The following is a 25,318-nucleotide window of genomic DNA, read 5'->3' as shown; positions in this document are numbered from 1 at the left end:
AGTTTAATATTGAGTACTGGGAAGGCAATAATGAGGAAATACAGTCAGGCGGGGAGTCAGATTCTTTATCCTACAATTATATAAACAAGTGTCAAGCCCCTGCCATGACAGGCGCCATGTGGGAGAGTAACATGGTGCTCCGCAGCCCTGAGTGGGAGCGTTGCTGAGTCAGGAGGCCCGGCCATTCACGTTTCATCTTCCTTCCAGGCCTTGCGTTTGCTGCTCCCTCTGTTTGGAGCACTGCCCAAGCATTGTCTTACCTCCTGCTGCGGGGGAAACTGCATGGATAACCTGGGGTGGGGGCAGTGTCTACAGAGGAAAGGACTTGAAAATGCACTTCTCCTGAACTAGGTGATGTTTTCTGTGTGTGTGGCCCTTCTTCACAGTGGCCTCCTAGAAAAACAAGACCCTGACTCAAAGAACACCTCTCATTACAGTAAGACTGCTTGGAATGCTTTACTTTTTAAAAAATTTAATTTAATTGTTTAATGTGGTAAAAAATATATAACATATAACATAAAACTTACCAGCTTAATCATTTTAAGGGCACAGTTCAGTGGCATTAAGTACATTCTCTTTGTTGTGCAACCATCACCACCACCCATCTTCAGAACTCTTAAACTCTTCCCAAACTCTGTACCCATCAAACAACTGCCATTTCCTTCTCTCTTCACCCCTGGCAACCACCATCCTACTTTTTCTTTATACAAGTTTGACGGCTCTAGGAACCTTTTATAACTAAAGTTATCCAGGTCTGTCTTTTTGTGACTAGCTAGTTTCACTTAGCGTAATGTTCTCGAGGTCTATTCATGTAACACGTGTCAGAATTTCTTTTCTTTCTAAGGCTGAAGAATTTTCCATTGTATGGACCTACCACATTGCATGTATCTGTTTATTCACTGATGGACCCTGGGGTTGCTATGGAAAATAATGCAACTATGAACATGGACATCTGTTCCAGTCCTTGCTTTCAATTATTTTGTGTAGATGCACAGCAGTGGAATTGCTGGATCAGATGGTAATGCTATGTTTGCTTCACTATTTGGAATGTGCCTTTATGCATATTGTGATAAAATTTGATCTTTACAGCAGTCCTGTGAGATAAGTAAGCATTGGTCTCTGGTTCAGAAAAGTGATTTCTTCAAAGTGAAATGATGAATGGAAGAGTATCCTGACCTTAAACTTGACTTTTTAAATTGCCCGTGCACCTTGAAGAGTGGTTCCAATCACAAGTGTTACTTTCCAAGGACAATGTCATCCTGGTTATAACCAGCTTGCTCCCCTGCCCTGAGTCTTCTGCCAAGTCTGTCCAGGTGTGGGTCTGGGGCAGGGGACAGCTCATCCATTTCCCACTGCATGGAACACAGGCTGTGTCCAGGGCCCCAGCAACAAAGGTTTCTCCTTTGGGTTTCTGTTTCCCTCTTTCAGTTCAGAGTCTGTCATCTGAACCATGAGGATCTGGTGGCTTCTGCTTGCCATTGAAATCTGCACAGGGAACATAAGCTCACAGGACATGTGCAGGCAAGGGCACCCTGGCATCCCTGGGAACCCCGGTCACAATGGTCCGCCTGGAAGAGATGGACAAGATGGAGCGAAGGGTGACAGGGGATGCAGGTATTCATCTGGCGGCTTCGGCTGCCTTTCAATTTCTCTCTTCATTCCTTTCATCTCATTCACTCATCATCTGTGCGATTTTCCACCTACCCACTCACACCCCATCCATCCATCCACCCAGCAACACTCACTGGGGCCTGACCCCAGTCATCCATCCACCCATCTGCCCAGAAACACTCACGGGGTCTGATCCATGCCAGACTCTGTGCCAGGTGCTGGTGGAGAGCACAGGGCGAGATCGCCATGACCCCTGCCCTCCTGGGTTCTCTCATCTCTGACACCGCAGAACATTTTCAGTAGTATACGATGTCATGGATCCTCCCACCTCAGGTGACAGGTATGTTGGATTTTTGGCAACACGAGGCCAATAGAGAGATCTGATCATGAATTATTTGGCAGCAAGCACCCAGCTGCAGTGCAGGTGAGAGCTAATACCGCATCATGCCATGAAGCAGGAGATGCGGAGTGACAGACGACACACACTGCTGCTGCTTATAAATCTATGACCTAGGTTGGGACCCTGTCCCAGGGTCTGGGTATCTGGGGACAGGATCCATCCTCTGGGAGGGAGATTTGCCAAAGCTGGGAAGTCTGAGTGGTTTCCATAACAACAACCAATAGACTTGGTTTCTGAATGGGGTACCATTCTTGAGCCCTGGTCTTGACCATAGGGTCACATATCTAAGACTTATGCAGAATGATCCATCTGGGTTAAGAGCACAGTTCAGTGGCATTAGAAAGAAAATATCAAAACTTCTATGGACCTTTTTACAGATAAGTTTGTGTTTCTAACATGTCTCAGTTTATGGCATTTGGTGGCCTGATAGTTTTTTGAATGGGCTGGATGAAGCCAAGGGTCACCAGGAAGCAACTGGCCCATCTGCTCTGTGAGGTGTCTTCTTCTGGCTCACATCTCCAGCTCATTGAGACTGTTCCGGTCCCCCAGTAGCAAACAGCCCAGTCCAAATGAATAGCAAAACCTTACCCTTAATGCAATCAGGTCTTCTGCCTTCACACTGTGACCACAGTGGTGTGTGTGTGTGTGTGTGTGTGTGTGTGTGTGTGTCTGTGTGCATTTTATTTCTGAATATTTAGGATTTTCATTTTTTAAATTTTTGTTATAAAATATTACACACAAAAGGAGATAAATAGGTGATAAAAAATACAGAGAACTAAGACAAACACTTCTATATTCAATACCAAATTTCTCTACCTCTTCCTGTTGAATTTCTCTCCTCTTTGCTCACCAATGTCCATTCTTTCAAGTTTTACATACTTCTTAGAAGCAAATGTTATATCTGTTTTTTCTATGTAATTCATAGGTATTATGTGTAATATATATTCTTTCTTAGAAGGATATTCAATCACATTGCTCGCACTAAAAATTTACTTCATTTTTATCTTATCATCTTAAAGTGTATTTTTGTATATGTTTTATACCAAACATATTTTTCATATACTACCTGTGCATAATGTAGAAACATATAAATGTCTACTGATTGGGGTCTGTGTTCATGCTTTGTGAGTTGTGGTTGCATGATCATGAAAGCTCGGAGGCCACTGTCCTAGAGAATGGGAGAAACGAGAGCCAAGCAGGGGAACAAAAAGAGGGAAGGAGAGGAAGACACAGGGGAGCAGCCAGTGGAGGGGAGGGGAGGGGAGTGCAGGGAGGGGCAAATGTAGGGATGAGTCCCTTCCATTCAGAGGCCCCACGCTGACCAAGGCCCCACTCAGGAGCGCTGGTGTCCCAGGAGAACAGACATCATGACAGAAACAAGTCTGCCTGTGTCAGTCCTGTCTCAGGACCTGCAAGCCGGCCCCGCCTGCTCCTGTCGCCCCACAGCCACTTCAGTGGGTCTGAAGTACGGGGATGTCTGCTGCTTTGTGAGAAGCCAGAGTCTGGGGTGAGCTGTGGCCCAGTGAGCACTCTACTGCCATGGCTGGAGCCATCTTCAACCTGCTGACGGATAGCACGCCGACCTCGGGCTCAGGGGGGCCTGTTCTGAGCACAAGGACTTGAGTGTAGTCGGCAGAGCCCCACTCACCTGATGTTCTCTGCCAGCTTGATTGGTGGCATTTCCCCCAGTCTAAGGCACTAGAGGGATCCTTCCAGAACTCTCTCTTCTATCTTGGGATAGTGTCACATAACCATAGTCATCTGTGTTTTCATAGGAGGCTAGTAAATCCTCCGTTCCACTCTCCTCAAGAGTAATGGAAGAGAAACAGAGTGAGGAAAGCTCCTCGCACCTCCAACATTCAGACCACGTCCCAAGTCCTTGTCACGGGAGAGGAACACAATCAATTGTGACAGTCAGTCCCCATTGCACACACTCCCTCCTCATCCTGTCTTGCTGTGCGCTCTAGGCACATCCTAGAGATTGGCGCTTGGGAAGTCACTCAGTTCATTTCTTAGATCACTTATCCCACCCCAGATAAGTGCTCATGCCTGCCTCTCTCCACCTGCACTCGTGTGGAGGACAGAGCACCCCTCAGGTCAGGGGTCACCCCCAGACTCTCCAACACACATGGCTGATGGAGACCAATGGCCAGAAAATCAGAAACGGAATTTCAACTCATGCCTGTTTTCTTCTTTTCCACCTAGGAGAACCAGGACGTCCTGGCAGCCCGGGGAAGGATGGGATGAGTGGAGAGAAGGGAGAATGAGTTTAGAAGTTCCTATTTATGGTGCTCTAATTCTGAGCTGTCGACTATTTAACAATATTACCATGGACAAGTCCTCCATGCTGATTATAATCTTCCAATAAAGGCAACACAGTTCTTACTCTCTAGATGGGAGGATTCTGCAGGGATTGGCAGGCTTTGCAGAGGGCTGGGTAGTAAATATTCTTGACTCTGCAGGCCATACAGATCTGTCACCACTACTTAACTTCCCCTTGTAGTGAAAAGAAGCTATAGATGCTCCATAAATAAGCATGGCTGTGTTCCAGTAACACCATATGTGTGAAGACTGAAATGGGAATTTCCCATGGTTTCCATGTATTGTGGAATATTATTTGTGACCATTTAAACATGCAAACCATGGCTGAGCACCATGGCCCCCACCTGTAATCCCAACACTTTGGGAGGCCCAGGTAGGAGAATTGCTTGAACCTAGGAGTTCCAGACCACCCTGGGCAACATATTGAGACTTTGTCTATACAAATAAAAAAATTAGCCAGGCATGGTGGCACATGCCTGTAGTCCCAGCTATTCAGAAGGCTGAGATGGGAGGATCGCTTGAGCCTGGGAGGTTGAGGCTGCCATGAGCCATGATCTCATCACTGCACTCCAGCCTGGCTAACAGAGTGGGTAACCCTGTCACAAACAAAAACCAGAAAAACAAAAAAAAAGTCAACCGTGTTTGTTTTGCTTGTGGGAGGGAGGCTGAATTTGGCCTGCGGCTGTAGTTTGCTGAACCTTGAACCTTGCAGTGGACGAGCACTGAGGAGTGAGACTGAGTTTTTGACTTGGTGCATCTGGCAGCACTGCATGGAGGAGGTGGCACTAGAACTGGTCCCTGATGGGTCGGGATGTAGTCGTAGCGGCAAACTTGTGTAATCTTCACTTTGTGCTTTTCATGTACTGACTCACCAAATGCAACATCCCCAGACACTAGGAAGTTTTATCACCCTAGTTCCATAGGTGAGGGAACAGAGGCACGAGGCTCACTAGCTCATCTGACGTCCTGTGTGCATATGTGGTGGGGACAGAATGGAAACCCGGCATTTAGCCTCAGAGTCCACACTTGCAACCACGGCTCTTTGGTATGGGTGGGGGTGCAAGGAAGCAGCAAGGTTTCTGTAGATGATGAATTGCTGGTGGGATAGATGGGTTGGGGCTGGGGTTGGGCGGGAGAGGGCAATGCCTCGATGCAGGCTTTATTTTATGTTCACTCCAGGGAGGAGGTTTTTAGAGGATGTCACGACGAGGGTTGAGTGCCAGTTAATCTGCCTGTCTCTACTCTGCAGAGTGCTTTCTGTCATGGATTGACATATTTAATAGCCAGCATGGTAGACTTAGATGGTAGGGTTGTAATTTCTAACATGAGCCCTGACACTAATTTAGTAGACAGTAGTCAAAAGGTGTGTTGGGATGTGTGTGTGTGTGTGTCCATGTGCACACACGTGTGTAACTGGAGTAATTGACTTTTATTTATTTTTTTGAGACAGGGTCTCACTCTGTTGCCCAGGCTGGAGTGCAGTGGTTTGATCATGGCTCACTGCAGCCTCAGCCTCCTGGGCTCAAGCGATCCTCCCACCTCAGCTTCCTGAGTATCTGGAACTACAGTTGTGTGCCACTGCACCTGGCTAATTTTTGTACTTTTTGCAGAGATGACGTTTTGCCATGTTGCCTAGCCTGATCTTGAATCCCTGGACTCAAGTAGTCTGCCTTTCTTGGCCTCCCAAAGTGCTAAGATTACAGGCATGAGCCACTGAGCTGGGCTGGAGTAATTGAATTTTATTTTCTTATTTATTTATTTATTTTTAGAGTCAGGGTATTGCTATGTTGGCCGGGTTGGTCTTGAACTCTTGGCCTTAGGCAGTTCTCCTGCCGCGGTCTCCCAAGGTGCTAGGATTACAGGTGTGAGCCACTGCACCCAGATGGAGTAATTGAATTTTAAACTCTGGGCATATACTGAACCTGTGCACTACTTTGTTTCATTTGTGAGCTCAATTATAGAAAAACCAAAGTTGTTCACAAGGGAATCTTTCACAAACTATCTCTTTATTTGCTCTTTCTCTATTTAGGAGCAGATGGAAAAGTTGAAGCAAAAGGCATCAAAGGTGATCCAGGCTCAAGAGGATCTCCAGGAAAACATGGCCCCAAGGGGCTTGCAGGGCCCATGGGAGAGAAAGGCCTCCGAGGAGAGACTGGGCCTCAGGGGCAGAAGGGGAATAAGGGTGACGTGGGTCCCACTGGTCCTGAGGGGCCAAGGGGCAACATTGGGCCTTTGGGCCCAACTGGTTTACCGGGCCCCATGGGCCCTATTGGAAAGCCTGGTCCCAAGGGAGAAGCTAGACCCATGGGGCTCCAGGGTGAGCCAGGAGTCCGGGGAATAAGAGGCTGGAAAGGAGATCGAGGAGAGAAAGGGAAAATCGGTGAGACTCTAGTCTTGCCAAAAAGTGCTTTCACTGTGGGGCTCACGGTGCTGAGCAAGTTTCCTTCTTCAGATGTGCCCATTAAATTTGATAAGATCCTGTATAATGAATTCAACCATTATGATATAGCAACGGGGAAATTCACGTGCCACATTGCTGGGGTCTATTACTCTACCTACCACATCACTGTTTTCTCCAGGAATGTTCAGGTGTCTTTGGTCAAAAATGGAGTAAAAATACTGCACACCAAAGACGCTTACATGAGCTCTGAGGACCAGGCCTCTGGCGGCATTGTCCTGCAGCTGAAGCTCGGGGATGAGGTGTGGCTGCACGTGACAGGAGGAGAGAGGTTCAATGGCTTGTTTGCTGATGAGGACGATGACACAAGTGTCACAGGGTTCCTTCTGTTCAGCAGCCCGTGACAGAGGAGAGTTTATAAATCTGCCACACCATCCATCAGAATCAGCTTGGGATGAACTTATTCAGATGGTTTTACTTTATTAATTCCTCCAATTATTACAATAATCATAAAAAGGTGAAAACGGAAAAGTTATTCCCAAAACTGATTCTGTGTAACTTACTATCTTTCCAGGAGTAAATATTTAAAATAGTTGCATGGTTTATTCTAATTTATTTCACATTTCTTATCATTCCTATTATCTGAAGAATCCTTTGTCTGTGCGTGTCTTGTGGGAAGAGTGTTTTGATATCCATTTTAGTGCTCTAAGGAGTCACATGAAGATGTATCCCTCATCTGTGTTACTGAGGACATTAAGGGGAAAGTAAAGGGAAACGTTTATTCTATTTAGTACTAGTAACAGCTTTAAGCTGGTGATGCTGTCACACTCCAGAAAGCTGTAGACACTGCTCATTTTGTCTTTTTTTTAAAAAATGTATTTTTAAGTTCTGGGATACATATGCAGAACGTGCAGGTTTGTTACATAAACATGTGCTGCGGTGGTTTGCTGCATCTATAAACCCATCACCTAGGTATTAAACCCTGCATGCATTAGCTATTTGTCCTGGTGCTCTCCCTCCCACTTTGCTCATTTTCTAACCTAGGTTTTAATCACCATTCTATCCAACAAATCATTGTTTGATCATTATTTGCCAGACATGAATCTCTATTTGTTTTCTAGGACTGCCCTAATAAAGTACACAAACTGGGAGTCTTTAAACAACAGAAATGGACTTTGTCACAGTTCTGTAGGCTGGAAGTTTGAGATCACTGTAGCAGCAGGGCCATTCTCCCTCCAAAGGGGATACAGGAGGATGCGGCCTTGCTGCTTCCAGCTTCTGGCAGCTGGTGGCAGCATCACTCCAGTCCCCGCCTCCATCTTCAGGTGGCTGTCCTCCTCCTGTATCAGCCAAATTTTCTTCTTCTTACACGAACAGCTTCCCTAATCTAGTATGACCCATCTTAATCATAATTGCAAACTCCATATTTTCAAATAAGGTCACATGTACAGGTACCGAGGGTTAGGACTTCAGCATCTATTTTGGGAGACACAGTTCAACCTAATCTGCCCTCTGGTTCCCAAAATTGATTTCCTTCTCATGTGCAAAATACATTTTCGTACCATCTCAACATTTCCAAAAGTCTTAACACTTTCCACATCAACTCTTCTCACCACGTACATCATTTAAATAAGCTACAGAGGAGACTTACTGTGTGATTCATCGTGTGGCAAAATGTCTCTCCATCTGGAGATCCTTTGAAACCAGACAAGTTAATCCACTTCTAAAAGACTGGGGGGTTGGCGGGGGCAGACAGGCATAGGGTAGACAATCCATTCCAAAAGAGAGAAAGGGGAAGGAAAAAAGGGTTCACGGGTCCCAGGCAATTCTGAAACCCTGGAGGGAAAATCCCATTAGACTTCTTTCACTATTTCCCATCTAAAATTTTTAACTGAGCTATGCAAGAGTAAAAAGTTACCAGACAGAGACACCAAACAGACAGTGCAGGATAAATTTACCAAGAGAGTAGGTTAAAAGGGAAACTTCTCCTTCAGGCCTATGGTGGGCATTTCTTGTTTACTTAAGTACCTGCCGTCTCTCAAAGAATGTCCACTGGAATTCGAATATATGTCATGATTTTGCCCGCGCCCACCACTAGTCAACTTGGGAGGGAAGCGCAACTCTAGCCTTTCCTTACTCTGGACACAGGGGGCGGTAAGGCCGGAGGGCGGCCGAGAAGGCGAGGGGGAGCGACGCTCTTGCTCTCTGGACGACAACGTGCCCACGTCCTGAGGCCGCGCCCAGACCCGGAAGCGGGGCCGTCACGTGGGGCGGCGTGGGTTGCTGTCTTGGAAACGCGGAGCCCGCGCTCCTAGCGAAAGCACCAGGGCGGGGGTCTGCGTTGGAGGAAGGGACTGCTCCGGTGATAGAATGCTGTGCGTCGGAAGGCTGGGCGGCTTGGGAGCCAGAGCAGCAGCTCTGCCGCCCCGGCGGGCGGGCCGGGGAATCCTCGAAGCCGGGATCCGGGCCCGAAGGGTCAGCACCAGCTGGTCTCCCGTGGGCGCCGCCTTCAATGTCAAGCCCCAGGGCAGCCGCTTGGACCTGTTCGGCGAGCGCCGGGTGAGCGGCGCAGGAGGAGCTCCCCTCAGTCCCCGAGCTAAGCCGACCCCTGTTCCGCGCGGCCAGCGACACTCAGGGCGAGATTGTTTGGGCCTGGGAGGAGGCGGGCAGCGAACCCACCTTTTACAGTGGCGTCTTGTGTGCGCTCTCGATGAGGGCAAGGTCACTTCTGCTTTGAGGGGCCGGGTTTAGTGGTCTCCTCCCCAAAGTGTCGGGTTCAGGAACTGCTTCTGCAGGAGCCCCTTGCTCCACGTGAATCTGAATAGTTCGTCCTGGCAGTGGCGGTGAATTCGGCCTGCCAGGACCCGCTCTCTGCATACACTCAGGCGCACCCCTGCTAAAGCCCTTTAGCTTCAGCGCTACAGTCCTGCCTTAAGAGGCCTATCCCTGTGCGTTCACAGGCGGTATCACATGGTCTTTTTGCAAGGACACGGCTGCCTGCAGTCGAGTAATGGTAATTTCATTAATACCTGAAATTCCATCACCTATTAATTTATTTCAAAGCTTTGGGCTTCCTTGTTTTAAAACACAAAACTCTGTTGAGACGAGTCTCACTTCCCATAGTGCCATGGAATTGGCCACTTTGATTTCTTACCCCAGGAAGTCACTAGACTGCGTTGTCTAGTGAAAGGTGAGAGAAAGGCAAGGTTGGAAAGGACTTACCTGATGCCTGTTCTACTTGGAGTTTGTACATTTTGTCCGTTTTAGGTTAGGAATTACTTTTATTTTTGCCTTTTAAAATTTCGTTATACTGTATTGCCTTTTAAAGAGAACTCTAGGGTATTGTTGCACTGAGCTAAAGTGTGTGATTCTTGTTTTATCTCCATTATCAGCTTTGTCGATTTTAAAATTATTTTGTGTGAAATTTGCTACACCACCTTCCTTAAGGGTATGTAGTGTTGATATGAACATAGTTGGTGTGAGAACTACTTGTAGGCGCTGAGCAGAAAGACGTGAGGGGAAGCCTGATTTTGGGTGGATGAGATATAACTAATTTTAGCTTTATTTTTCTCTTTTGTATATGATATTGGGCACTGATTTTCAAATTTTAGAGTTGGTTTTTGCCTTGGAAAGAAAGGTTTATTCAGTTTTTTAGCATTATGGTCACTGGTAATCCGAGAGTTAGAATTCCCGAGAGCAATATGGGCAGCTTGTACTGGGAAGTGGAAGTAGTCTGTGCTTGAATCAGATTAAATCAGTATAAAGATGACGTTTGTGTTTGGTCCTGATTCTGCTTTGTCCCCCACTGACTTCCTTTTATTTTTTTAACTTGTAATATATTTTGAAGAGCGATTACTAGCTTAACTTCATCCATCCCTTCTTGTAGCAACAGTAGGGCTTGTCAGGCCTGAAGGTTTACCTGTTGGTATTTCTGAAAATCTATGTGTTAAGCACCTACAAAGTGAATTAACAAAGCCTAGCATCTGCTCCGGTCATTTGTTTCTTCCGTTGAGTTCCCCCGTGTGTTAGACGGTCTATTGGATAGCTAGTTAAAGAAATGAAGGGCAGGGCTCTTGGGTCTGGAAGCTCACCTTTTCAGGAGAGACTTTCAAACAGATAAGTTGTAATAGAAAAGTATGGAAAAGTGTGGGCTTTACAGATGTACAGAGCCGGTTCGAGTTCTGTCTTTCCCAATATTAATTTGTGACCTCAAACAAGTTTTTTCTAACCTCTTAAAGCATGTGTCCTGATCTGTAAAAGAATGATACTCTGTTGTGTAGGATTGTGTGATTTAAATGAGAACATATATAAAGTAGCAGGCACACTTCATGGTATGCGGTAGGTGCATATTAAATGCTTTCTTTCCCTGCCTTCCTGAGTGTGCTAACAAGCGTGATTGAATAGGTAACAAGAGAATGGTCATTCCCATTAGATCAGTGATTTTTGTTTTTATCAAGATATTGAAATGTCTTTCGAATGTATAAAATTTGCTCCCAGTTTCAGCCTATGATTTTAATATGTTCATTAAATTTTTCTAAAGTATCTATTGCTTCATAGTGAAGTCATCCTCCCTATTTGATAGTTGTAGAATGATTGGTACTATGTACTGAGATCTCACTCTGTCAGATGCTGCTGTTAGTACTTTACGTATACTTAGTACCTGTGTCCATGCTATAAGGTATGTATTGTCATTCTCATTGTACATGATGAAAAAAATATGAGGCCTAGGAGGAGAAATAACATGACCAGGGTTATAAGCTAATAATAATTATGGCTAACATTTGTAAATGCTATGTGCCAAACACTGCTTTTTGTATATATATATATATTTACATATATGATCTCATTTAATCTTTGCGGCCACTCTTAGGTTCTGTAGAAGTGACAGCTGGATTTTGAACCCATACCATTGTTGTTGTTTTTTTTTTCCAGAAAATAATTAAAAATTGAAGAAAAGTAATGTTCTGAAAACATTTTTAGTGTAATTTATGTGGAGTGATATGGGGAGTATGATAGTGGTATCCGTGATCACAGGTATAACATGATACACCAATGAAAGCCAAGATCTCCTTTATGATAAAAGTAATTTTAGTAAATATAAAAAAAGCACAATTTTGAATTTTGGTTATAAATGAGACGTCTTCTTTGGTTCGAAGGGTCTTTTTGGAGTTCCTGAGCTGAGTGCCCCGGAAGGATTTCATGCTGCACAAGAAAAAGCCTTGAGAAAGGCAGAATTGCTTGTGGGCCGTGCGTGTTCCACCCCACCTGGGCCCCAGACCGTGCTGATCTTCGATGAGCTCTCGGATTCCTTGTGCAGAGTGGCCGACTTGGTAAGATGCTTTGCCTCAGACTTGAAGCTGCCTCTCTTTCAACCTGTTAAAATTTAAGTGAAATTTATCCTTTGTTGTGTACTATTAATATTAGATTATAAAGTTAAAAATGTCTGAAACTATTTGAGATCCATTGGGTATAATTTTTTATGATGAAATATGTCATTAGGAATGGGAAAATATTATAGGAAAAGGTGATATTTAGAACTTGTACTTTAATATGTATGTTTAATAAAATATACATGTAATATATAATGAATGAATACTAATATAGCAAATATTTGCTATATTTGGGTAATATATATTTACATATATATTCATTTGACAGAGATTCTTCATTTATGAGAGCTTCTCCCAAAATTCTAAGAACACTTTATGTGTACATTTACGACAAAATTCCCCTTTTTCTTTTTTTAATAGAGACAGGGTCTCCCTGTGTTGCCCGGGCTGGTCTTGAACTCCTAGCCCCAAGTGAACCTCCTGCCTCGGCCTCCCAAAGTGCTGGGATTATAAGTGTGAGCCACTTCTTTTTCATAAGAGGTGTGAAAACCAGTTTTAATAAACCTTTTTAGGAATGCCTTTTTTTTTTAATTAAAAACCAAGTTTTGACATTAAAATGATTGTAAAGACTTTTTTTTTTTTAACATTTTAAATTTGAAATAGAAGTATATACCTAGACTCTTCACCAGCTAGGAAATCCATTGCTGAGATAGCAAAATTTTCTTTTTTTTTTAATTTTTAATTTTTGTGTGTACATGTATATATTCATGAGGTACATGAGATGTTTTGATAGAGGCATGCAATGCATAGTAATTACATCAGGGAAAATGGGGTATCCATCCCCTCAAGCATTTATCCTTTGTGTTACAAACAATCCAATTATACTCTTCTAGTTATTTTAAAATCTACAATTAAATTATTATTGACTGTAGTCACCCTGTTGTGCTATGAAATAGTAGGTCTTATTCTTCCTGTTTTTTTGTACCCATTAACCATCCCCACCTCCCCCATACCACCCTGCTACCCTACCCAGCCTCTGGTAACCATCCTTCTCTTTATTTCCATGATTCAATTGTATCTATTTTTAGGTCCCACAAGTGAGTGAGAACATGTGATGGTTGTCTTTCTGTGCCTGACTTATTTCACTTAACATAATGACCATCCATGTTGTTGCAAATGACATAATCTCATTCTTTTTTATGGCTGAATAGCATTCCATTGTGTGTAAGTACCACATTTTCTTTGTCCATTCATCTGTTCATGGACACGTGGGTTGCTTCCTCATCTTGGATGTTGTGAACAGAGCTGCAACAAACATGGAAGTGCAGATATCTCTTCGATATACTCATTTGCAAGAAGCAGGATTTTCTATCAGCCTGAAGGAGCTGACTCTTGGTTACCGTTGTTAAGGAAAGCAGCACACAATTTAAATAGTGATCATTTATGATCCTGTTTGTATGGTATAGAACTACATAGGTTTTTCCCTCACATTCAGTCAATGTTGAGCACCTACTGTGTGCCAGACACTGTCTAGGCGTGAGGGATACATGCAGGAATGAAACAGACACAATCTCTTACTTCATGGAGTTTATATTCTGGCATTAACTTGTTTTTGGAAATTTAACTAGGCTGTAGGTCCTTTCTACAGCCTAATTAGCTGAAGAAGGTTTCCCTGGATGAGCTGAGGTAACCTTCTCAGCATATCTCCATTTTCACAAGAGGGAAGAAAGGCACTGGGTGATGAAGGGATGCGCCCGCTGTCAGCTGGCCAGCATGTGGTGCAGCTGGGCTGCCAGCCCAGGCAGGGTACCTGTCGAGCTCTTCTTCTTTCTCCTGTTCCAACCATTTCAGGGCTGGCTGGCTGCTCAGGTCTCATGAATCCTTACCTGGAAAGGTTGTAAAGTTTGTTAGCCTCTCCATCTTTAAAAAAAACATGTACTTGTTTTTAAAATTATTATACAGTAAAGTTGACTTCTGTTGGAGGATGGTACAGTTCTATGAATTTTAACTCGTGTAAGTTTGTGCAGCCCTCACCACAATCAGGATACAAAGCTATTCCATCAACCCCCAAAAATCTCCCTGTATAGTCACACCCACCCCTCCCCACTAACCTCTGGCAACCACTAATCTGTTCTCTGTCCCTGTAGTTTTGCCTTTTCTAGAATGTCACATAAGTGGAATCCTGTATACCTTTGACTGACTTCTTTCACCCAGCATAACTCATCCCCATCTTTATTTTTTTTCCTTTTTTGGAAAATTTCCTTCCACCCATACACCTGACTTGAGCATTAACACCTTTCAGATGATTATATTTTCACCACAAGCTTCCCGCTCTTAAGAAAACTGATGAAGTATCTTACTGTAAAGGGTTTTTCCCTGGAGTGAAGTTGCAGGTTCTGGGTAGTTCTGTTGTACTGGGTTTTTGTTCTGTGCCTCCAGTATGTGCATAGGAAATGCGTCTTTGAATGATGGGGGAGCTGTGGAAACGCACTGCCTAAAGGAGGTTTCATACCCTGTTCACCTAATTGTGTCACAGAAATCAGAAAAGGAAAATCTGTGTTAGTGAATTTCACTGTATCGTCAGCCCTCCAGATTGGGGGATCTGTGGAGTCAACCAACCTTGGATCAAAAATATTTGGAAAAAAAATTTGCATTCATACTGAACATGTACAGACTTTTTTTTCTTGTCACTGTTCCATAAAACAATACGGTGTAACAGCTATTTACATATTGTTTACATTCATTAGGTATTACAAGTAATCTAGAGATCATTTGATGTCTGGGGTGTGCTGTGTGTCGGTTATATGCAAGTACTACACCATTTTATATCAGAGACTTGAGCATCTGTGGATTCGGGTATCTGTGGGAGTATCAAATCATTGTCCATTGATACTGACGGGTGACTTGGCATGGCTGTCACAAATCCCAGAATTCACTGTGTATTTGTTGTCTCAGTCTTCATCTTAATCAGTATTCTAGGACTTTTTTCTACATTTTTGCTTTTGGTCTGCACTAAAAGATTTTAACTTCTCCGCCCTATATCTTATTTTGACATTTTTAGTATTTATCATGTATAATAATATCTCATTTTGAAAACTTAAAAAAAAAAAGATGTGATTTATATATGTAGTTCTCTGGGTATAAAAGAACCTTTCTCTGTTTTGAATTTTTAAGATATTACCTGTCAGTAAGATTAGTACTGTTATAAGGCAATTGTTTTATAAACTGTTTTTCACCAAATAGTCATTTTATTTTGGTTTTTTTTTAATACAGTTTTTATGTAACAGAACTGTTTTCCTCATCACTATTACAAATCAGTTTTTAATATGTATGCTAGTGTTTTGAATTTTAATATTGATTATAAATTCACAACCTGTAGATAGTAATTTGTAAAAAAAAATGTTGTAAATTTATGTAACTCATTTTTCAGGTACTTTGGTACTAATGTTATTTTATCGTTACCAATTGTTACAGCAAATATACCAAACTATGGATTTAAATGTTTTGGCATTAAAAACTATTTGATAGTAAAATTAAGAAATTTTATCTTGTGGTGATTTTATTTCATGTTATACTCACACATTTTCTTGGCAAATAAAGAAAATATGTAGTGTTTTGTAGTTTCTCTGCTTTTTGTTACAATTGACATGAAAACAAAAATTTAGTTTTACATCATTTTATCTTTTTAAAAAAGAATTGTCACTCATTTTAATTTCTAATGACTTAAGTAGCAGCAGCAGTAGTAGTTGTATACAGTATTACATGGAGACTATGAACTCATATTTTATTAAAAGGACTATGAAGAGACTGTGCCTTTGTTTTCTGCACAAAGACTACAATGTAGTTAAATCAAAGACTAGAATGTAGTTAAATGGGTTTTGAAACTATACTGTGTGTCAGTTAAGCCTCTAAGAGTTGTTTTCTGGAGATAAGTTAACATGTGAAAACCATGGCAAAGAATTTTAGCCAGAAAGTTGTAGAATATTTGAAACCAGTGTCTGCTCTTTTGAAATAAAGAATTAGAGGGCGTGGTGGCGGGCAGCTGTAGTCACAGGTACATGGGAGGCTGAGGCAGGAGAATGGCGTGAACCCGAGAGGCGGAGCTTGCAGTGACCTGAGATTGCGCCAATGCACTCCAGCCTGGGCGACGGAGCAAGACTCCATCTCAAAAAAAAAAAAAAAAAAAAAAGAATTTGCTTGGTGTTTATATTTGAAAGAGAAAAACTTCTCTGAAATAAAGTTAACGAAAGTCTTTTTTTGGACTGAAACAAACTTGGTTTCAAGGAATAACAGAATTAAATGTTCAGAAAGAAGCTGCTTTGCTTTACTCGCTTAGGAAAAAGTCAGTAATGGAAATGCATAGGCCAAGCCAATGGCACCTCTTAAAACCCAGTTTTCATTTTCGCCCCCAGATCCTGGAAGAAAGCTTCTCATCAAATTCCCTTTTGGTTTCGTCTTTCCCTTTTATTAGGCTGATTTTGTGAAAATCGCTCACCCTGAGCCAGCATTCAGAGAAGCTGCGGAAGAAGCTTGTAGAAGTATTGGCACCATGGTGGAGAAGTACGTGCTGTTCCCCTCCCCACCTCCATGCCAAGTCCTGGGTGATCCGGTTGTATGGACTTGAGCCGTAGGCAGTTTTGTCCATAGCGCTTGTCCCCCGCCCAGCAGGGTGGGAGGTGTGTGTGACCAGGGGTGGCCGGAGGGAGGGCTCAGGACAGGCCATTGGCTCACCTCGCAGGCGGGCACTGGGCCTCAGGGCTGGTCGTCTGTTCTCTCAGTCATTTCCTTGTCTGTAAATGGGGTCATAAAGTTAACCCTGCCTCAGGGTCCTTGTGACGGTTAAATGAGATCAATGTAAAGGTGTCACTTGATAATCTGAGATGACAGACACCCAGGATTCTTGTCATCACCATTATCACTTACCTTAAATAAGGGCTTTTTAGTGTTCTAGTGGCAAATTGGACTTACTAGATTATCGCTTGATGAAATTGCTGTTGCATCGATGGCTGTGGGCCACAGGGCGAGAAGCCAAAATGCTCTATAAACAGTGTCCTTGTGGTCCCTGTTGAGTTGGAATTAGGGGAGTCTAGGGAGGCTGTAAAAGTCTATGGGAGGGCTGGAGCAGGCTCTGGCTGAGGCTGTGATGGAGTGAATTATTTTAAAGTGATTTTGGGGTAAAAGTAAATGTTTTTAAGCCACTTATGAGAGCTCCATAGTGCTTGTTAAAATAACTGAATGGTGGACAGCGCTGTATTCCAACACACTTAGCTGCGTGGCACCATGCCAGGCACTGTATAGAACTAGGGAGAGTCCTGGGCTCGCCAGCATGGATTTACAACAGGGAAAAGGGGGTAACACGATAAGACGATTTCATATGCCAGAAATTGTTGGAGGAGGAGAGTGATGGCTTATCTGGTTAGACGAGGCTTCCTTGGAAGACCCAACACTTCAGGATGTGCAGCTGCTGCTTTTCCCCAGGTCGCCAACATTTGTTCACCTTGGCACAATCGTGTGTGACTTTCCCATAGCCGCTGAAAACCAACTTACGTAGTGGGATAGAACTGGGCCCTGCAGAGTGCAGGCACTGGGCATGCTGACAGGGCTGAAAGTGGGGACTCCCTGGGAGAAAGCTTTGCCTCTCAGGCAAAGGCCCCTAGAAAGGAGTCAGCAGTGGGCTGCCTGCTCGAGGCGCTCTGCACGCTGTGTCCTGCCAAATTAGACATGGGCTGGTCTCATGGACAAGCACTCTTCATTTTGTGGGAGGACAAATACAGACTGAAATATGGGCTTTATCTCAGGGTCTTCCAACATAAAACATACCGGGAGATTTCCTTAAACCTCTGCAGTGGGGGCAGTGCGGGCAGCGTCTGAGCTACTGTTCCTTTGCCATGGAATGGCTCCGTAGGTGAGCAGGTTAGGAGGAGGTAGGCCTCCACACTCACTCTCTCCCTGACTTCTGGGATCCATGTGTGGGAGTCTGGCCCTTCTTGGTGAGTGTTTTTGATGGGTAATGACTATCTACGTTTCACTAGTATTTGGGAAGGCCCATGAGAATGGTAACAGAAACCCTTTGATTCATATAAATCTTCAGTGTTTTTTTGTGAACCAACTGAGGAACAGGAGTATCCTTGAATCTCTGAGTAGGGACTGGTGAGTGGTTCTTATAACCTTATCCCTCCTTGAAGACCTACCTAGCAGGGTACAGATTGTATCTAGACCCAGCTCAGTGTTTAGCTCTGAGGGGGTCATGGCATTTGCATTTAGGGAAGAGGACTGGTTTCCTGCTAGTGGTACTATGGGGTGGGTTGGGACCACTGCCCAGCGTTGGGCCCTTTGCTCTCTGGATGGCACAACTGCTCAACAGTGGCCATGGTTCATTCACATAGGAAATGTGTGCTGCACACATAATCTCATTTAATCCTCACGACAGCCTAAGGTCTAAATAATGTGTCCAAGGTCCCAGAGCAGTAACAGGGCCAGTCTTGCATCCCAGTTGCATGGCTCTGGAGCCTGTGTCCTGAGCGCTCCCTTACAGTGTTTTTAAATTTAAAAATTAGCTGGGCGTGGTGGTGTATGCCTGTAGTCCCAAGTGCTTGGGAGGCTGAGGTGGAAGGATCACTTGAGCCCAGAAGATTGAGGCTGAGGTGGAAGGATCACTTGAGCCCAGAAGATTGAGGCTGCAGTGAGCTGTGATTGTGCCACTGCATTCCAGCCTCGGTGCTGGGTGACAGAGTGAGACCCTGTCTCCAAAATAAGGGAAAGAAAGGAAGAAGGGAAGGAGATAAGGGAAGGAAAGGAGGAAGGATGGATGGTTACACTGTTCCTGGTAGGTTATGCTGTTCAGCTTCTGGGCATGTGTGTGGTACAATCTGACACCATTCTTTTCATGTAAAGTTAAAAATAAGGTATTAGAAAATCATCTAATTTTTTAAATTTCTAATTTTTCTAGGTTGAACACAAATGTGGATTTATATCAAAGTTTGCGAAAATTACTAGCTGATAAAAAACTTGTGGATTCCCTTGATCCAGAAACAAGGTACTCACTCATTTCTTTGCCGTGGTTGTGACTGTGACTCTAGAGGTGAGGTTGGGAGACTGTCCCTCAGGGCCTTTGTACTTGCATCCTCTGCTGTCTGGAATGTTCCTTCCCAGGTATCTGTATGACTCCTGCACTTTCTCTAGGACTCCACTCAAATGGTGTCTCCTCCAAAATCTTTACACAGGGTCAGACTCTACCCTCTGATCCTGATTTATTTTTCTTCATAGCCCTCATTCCTTCTAACATATCCTGTTTGTTTATTTGTCAATCATCTATCTCACCAGACTGCAAGCTCCTTGAGGGTAGGGCTTGGTCTGTTTTGTTCCCAGCTGCATCCTCAGAACCTACACATTCATGGCATGTGGTCAGTGCTCAACTAATGAGTGGACTCCTGTAGACAGTTAGTAATTACACTTAGCTTTATGCTCAAAGTTCCATAATTGATACTATCAGAAAATATAAGCAAATCAATTTTATCTACTGGGAGGATGTCAAGATCCTTGTAATGATTTGCTTTGGTTCATTAGGCTACATTTATAAATCTGCATCAAAAAGGCCTTACTTTTAAATCAACACATTAGAATATTTGATATAGGAACCTGGATATCTTATTTCTTTGCTCAAGTGCAATTGTGAATGGAGTAGGGTTTGTCCTTAGGCTGCTTATAATATGTATGTTATAACACAGATTAATTTTTTTTTCTCACTTGTTTGTTCCTGTTTATCTACATTTTATTGGTGGGACACTTCCTCTGACAACTTGATTCTTTCTGATCCTGTTTCCTTCTCCTATTTTGTCTCCGTATGTGGCTTATTGACCCCAAATGAAGCAATTTTCTATAGGGACCAATTGATCATCCAGTTTGCTGTTAATCTAATACATGAGCAGCATGGTATGTGAGTAACTCAGTCTTTGAGGGGTTATTTTCACCTGCCTGGCAGGTATGCAGGTACCTAGTGGTGTTTCACTTTATCAGTCCTGATGCTCAGGACACTAGTAAAGCTAGCTGTGTCATCACAGTAGTTAAAGCTTTATCATTATATTGCTTTCATTAGCAAAGCGAGGAAAAGTTGAATGCCTATTAATTGTGCCAGATTTATACCAAACTGGTACTGACTTTAAATAACAACAATGTTAAAAATAGAAGATTATTCATAATCTCTATTTACTGAAGATTGACATGCCCCTGTTTGTGTATAAAGAATTGTAGTGGACTAGCAGACCATTTTAGATAGAAAGGACTTGTAGTGATAGGATACACACCACATTTCTAGAGATTATTAAAAATGCCAATAGGAATTTTTAAATAATAAAATGATAAATATATTGGGGAAAATAAACTGGATAGAATATCAGCAGTCTAGAAAAGAAAAGCAACTTGGAGAGAAGAAGAATTTGAAGTAATAATTATTGCAGTATCATGGCACTTAGATATCATTGAGTGTTGGCTAGCACCCAGAAAGAACTATATTTTAGAACCATGCATATGGCAAAATATAAGACAGTGGCGAAAACAAAGAGTTATAGGTTTAATAAAGTCTTGTAAGTTAATGTACAGAGGAAATGATTTAAATTGAGTACTCGTCATGTTATTCTTAGATTCAATCCTTGAAATACTAGTTCTCTGAGATGTTCAGAACTTTTCTCAGAATGGTTCCTTCAGTCAGTAAGTTTGGAAATCTGATGTATCAATGTATTTCCCTGCTTGAAGAATTTTAGTAGTTTAGAGTCTCTGAGAAGCCAGGCCATAAAGAAACCTGTTTAACTTGGGGGTTTTTCCAAAGCCATTAAGAGCTTTCATGTATGCAAAGACTATAATAAGCACATTCTCCAGAAAATATAATGGAGGGAAAATTCTAGTTGCAAGAACAGCCAAAGCTGTAACACACTTTGGAATGAACTTGGGAAGGTAGAGTGCAGAACCGCAACACACACAATACCTAGGAAGCATGCAAGTGACCGAAGTGGAGAAGCATGCTGTATTCTTAAGGAAGAAGAAAGTTCAGTAATGTTTGTTACTGTAAGTTGAATGCTGTCCAATTTATAAAGAATTTTTTTATTGTTACTTAAAATGATTTTGAAGTCATAGAGAATAAATATGCCAGAACAGGCAGGAAAACTCTCGTAAGGAAAAAATACTGAAAAGGGACTTATACCAGATAGTAGAACATATAAAAATGCTGTATTTAAAGAGCATTATACTTAAAAATGCCAGAATAGTCAATTAGATCAATGGAAGAATAGAGAATTTTAGACACAGACGCAGATATATATACAGTAAGACTATTTGGTATGTGATAAAAGTGTCATTTCACATCAGTAGGGAAAGACTTGGTTTTCAGGAAATGATGTTAGACCAATGGATAACCATTTGGGGTAAAAAAGTAGATTGATTAAAGATTTAAATATTTTTAAAAGAAATTATAAAACTAGTGGTAATCTTGGGATGTGGAAGGTCTTTCTTGGCATGATACAAACTCATACCACAGAAAGATTCATTGATTTTTATTATATAAACATTGCAAACTTTGGTATGGCAAAACGCTTCCACATTCAAAGTCAGAACACACAAATGTTGACAAATGGTTCTTACGTGACAAAGTGTTAATATATTAACTATGTTAAGAGACCTTTCAAATTACCTTAAAAAAGAAGAAAGAGAACCCCCCTTATAGAAAAATGGGCAAAAGATTCTCTTTGTGAAACTCTCATTTCACAAAATAAGGAATAGCAACAGATGGCCCTTAAACTGATAGCAGTGTACCACAGCTGTAAGAGTGGCGCCAAGTGTGAAGGGGGTGGAAGTGTGTCTCTAGAATGGAACTGCGGGGTTGGACTTTGGCTTCAGAGCTCGCTAAGCCCTAGTTTTCTCCTTTGTAAAAGGGAAATAAAAAGTACTTCATAAGAATCATATGAGATGTAAGGGAAATAATTTGTGTAAAGTGCTTTGCTCTGTACCTGGCACGAGACACACCACCATTAAGGAAAGATAGAATGAAGCAAAACTTTGTCCGCCAGTAGCTGACAAAGTTGAAACAGAATAAGAATAGTACTTCTGGATCCTCTCTAGTTGCGGGTAAATTGATAAGTCTTTACGGAGGAGCATTTGGTAATATATATCAATGTGCATACTTTTTGATTAATTTCTTGGAATTTATCGTAAGGAAACAAACGAGGATTAAAAAATGTAACAAGGATTTTTATTATACTGTGGTTCATGGGTGTGGGAGAATAAAAACATTTGCAGTCTATATGACAACACAAAACAAGCATCAAAAGCCAACTTTTTGAAGAACGTTTAAAGACATGGAGAACTGTTCAATGTTTGTGATATAATTTTACAAGAAAAAGCAAGATACAAAAGTATATACGGTTGGGCCTTAATTATTCTAAATATATAATATAACATTAAAAGTAGATTGAAAGGAAATACAAGAATTTTAATAGTCATTATCTTTGATAGGATTAGTGATTTTAAATGTTTCATATGTTTCTGCTATACAGTTTTGTTACATAATAGACCTATATTGTGTAATACGATAAACGTACACTATAAATTTCCATTCAAGGTATATTTGACGTAATAATCAGGAAGGTAAATATATCTGTTTTGAAAACTCAAGGAAAGCCAAAAGAGTAGATCAAATATTTGATTATTTCCATTCAATGTTGTTGGTTTTTTAAAAAAAAAATACCATTGACGAAAAAAAAAAAAGTGCTACACTTGAAATTGGTTCCAAGCATGAAGCAGGAGTAAAAAGAAAGAAAACAATTCTCATTAGCCAAGAAACTCAGCTTCCAGCACAGCATCAAAGAATTTAATATTCTAAATAGCTGCTACTGGCTGGAAGAAAAACTGAAAATCTCATGCAGAGGGCCTTTGAAAAATTGTCCAAATATAAAACTTTTATGTTTTTAATTATTGTGATTTGGATTGAGTTGAAATAAATAATTATTATGGTGGCTTTCACAGGTTTGTACTCTCTGAATAAAGGAATAAGCTCTTACATGAAGACCCAATCATAATTGCCAGTCAGATAGATGTTTTGCCTGATGTTTGCCTTAATATCTGAGGATATTAAGCTCCTTGTTTAAAATAAAGTGTGTGTGTGTGTGTGTGTGTTTGTGTGTGTGTGTTTTGAAGAAACTTTTGGCAGTGAGGCTCAAAAAGACTGATTTATTTAACAAAAAACCACAGTGTTTTTGTTAGCAATTTTTATTACCTATTATAACCTGGGCTCATTTCATTTATAGGCGAGTGGCTGAACTGTTTATGTTTGATTTTGAAATTAGTGGAATCCATCTAGACAAAGAAAAGGTACATCGTTCTTCTGTTTTTTTGACTCTTCCAGTTTTACTAACATTTAGTTGATACCATTATTGTTACAGTCCTTGTATATATTGCTTGAATTTGCATATTGCAAAAACGTGCAGGTCTTTTATCTGTTATGAAATTCTTCTATAGATTGTATTTGAATGTAGCCCCCTCTCTGGAAGCTGACCTATCACACCATGATAATTCAGAATTAAGACAGACTTGAGCCAAGTGGAGTGTTTAAGATAATCATGGAATTAGGATGAGAGAGGCAATATCAGGAAAGACTGGCAAGTGAATGGGAAAGCTGATGTCATTGAACATTGGTAGTACAGGGAATATCACTAGGACCTTACCTAAGTGTATTTATTTATATTATGCGTGTGTTTGACAGGTGCAGCAAGCATAGATTACACAGTGTTTACACTGGGCTGGGATGGAGGGCCTTCTACCTAGTTCATCCCCTTCATTTTACAGATGTGGAAACAAGACAAAGTGATTTGTTTAAGTTGCCATCCTAACTAACAAATGGCCAGTGTTAGTTCTTAAAATTTCTAACACTGGCCATTGTTCTTTCTAGCGCATAACATCCTGAGAAACCAAGTGCCTCATTTCAGTTGTAAATTCAGAGTTGGAAGAACAGGAGGGACTTGACACCATTGGAAGTTCATCCTGCCCCATAGTCTCCCCCACTCACCTGCAGTCTGGACTGTTATGGCTTTTTGTTTGTTTATTTGTTTTAAACAGTAATACATTTTTCCTAGTAAATATAGTAGAATTAAACCACTTACTATGAAGAGATTAAGTTATCAAGATATCTGGAAAAGTAGAAGGCAGGGCCTTGGAAATATGTATCACATACAATAGATGTTACCATTTTGATAGGTGCTGAGTTTGAGTAATGCTGTAACACCTCACACATCTGATGTGTTTGTGTGGCGTTAAAGGCTCAGCATGTGATTCCTGGTCTGACCCTGAGCCAGGACGTGCCTTCCCAGCAGCCCATGAGGCTTATGTGCTGTACTGTAAACTCACATTGCCTAAAGTGACCACATTTGCCCCTTTCCAAATCAATTCTTCATTAATACTTCTCTGTAAAATGAAATTTGGGAGTTAGTTGTATTCTTTCCCTTCCTAATATTCTCATATCTTCTAACCAGGTCCTTGCATTGTTCCTACAGTCCTGCATCTGTCTGCATCCCAAAAGCAAATCACCTTGATTCTTGTCACCAAACACCTGGGCTGTTCTAAAGGCCTCTGTCTTCCTAACAGTGATTTAACATCAACTCAGTATTTGCTATTTTAAATCATATGTTTCTCATCAAATCCTCACAACAACTTTGAGCTTGGTGCTACTATTATTCCTTGCTTTTTTTAGACCAATGCTGTAGAGGTTGTGGGACGTTATTTTGTAAGCACAGACAGACTCCAGAGCCTGCATGACCAGCATGTCGCCATCCTGCTAGTCAGTCTTCCCCGTCTGTGAACATTGGATTAGTTTTCATAAAGTATTGATTTGTTACTCTCCTGCCCAGAATCCTCCTGTGGACTTCCCATTATCTAGTGAAGTTAACATGTAACAAAGAGCTCACACTCGTGGCTGTGCTCCGGCTGTCAGCCCCTCATACACAGTGCCCTCTCCCATGTGTTGTGTGCTGTCCTTCTCCTAGGCCTGCTCACCAGGTTTCCCTGGCTGAAGTCCCCATGAAGGCTTCATCCTCACGCCACGTTGCGAAGCTTTTATCAGTCCCCCAGGTGGAATTTTGTATTCGTCTGAATGTATTTTACTTATTTCACTCATGTGGCATTCTTCTTTACCTTTTGTTGATGATGATGCTGTTATTGTTGTGTTGCTTATCTAAATTCTAGACTTACAAAGGATCAAGAACATGGATCATGTTT

General features: G+C 42.0%; 1 protein-coding gene and 1 pseudogene across 3 annotated transcripts in view; both read left to right on the top strand.

The window, feature by feature from the left end:
• The first annotated feature begins 1,450 nt into the window (after positions 1-1,450).
• Positions 1,451-7,245, top strand: LOC100461411 (complement C1q and tumor necrosis factor-related protein 9A-like; annotated as a pseudogene).
• Positions 7,246-8,983: 1,738 nt separating this feature from the next.
• The window catches only part of MIPEP (mitochondrial intermediate peptidase), a 159,506-nt gene continuing 143,171 nt past the window's right edge, over positions 8,984-25,318 (top strand). Inside the window, exons 1-5 of one of the 3 annotated variants that reach the window (XR_008512497.2) lie at positions 8,984-9,290; positions 11,888-12,061; positions 16,533-16,621; positions 19,011-19,097; positions 23,356-23,419. Coding sequence is in view for 2 of the 3 variants with exons in the window: in NM_001131265.1 (NP_001124737.1) it covers positions 9,102-9,290; positions 11,888-12,061; positions 16,533-16,621; positions 19,011-19,097; positions 23,356-23,419 (603 nt within the window). In the remaining variant the exon portion in view is untranslated. 3 annotated transcript variants of the gene reach the window in all.

Source organism: Pongo abelii, chromosome 14 (genome assembly GCF_028885655.2).
Source record: "Pongo abelii isolate AG06213 chromosome 14, NHGRI_mPonAbe1-v2.0_pri, whole genome shotgun sequence".
Lineage (NCBI taxonomy): Eukaryota > Metazoa > Chordata > Mammalia > Primates > Hominidae > Pongo > Pongo abelii.
The sequence above is the reverse complement of the archived record's forward strand: the minus strand, read 5'-3'. Positions and strand labels throughout refer to the sequence as shown.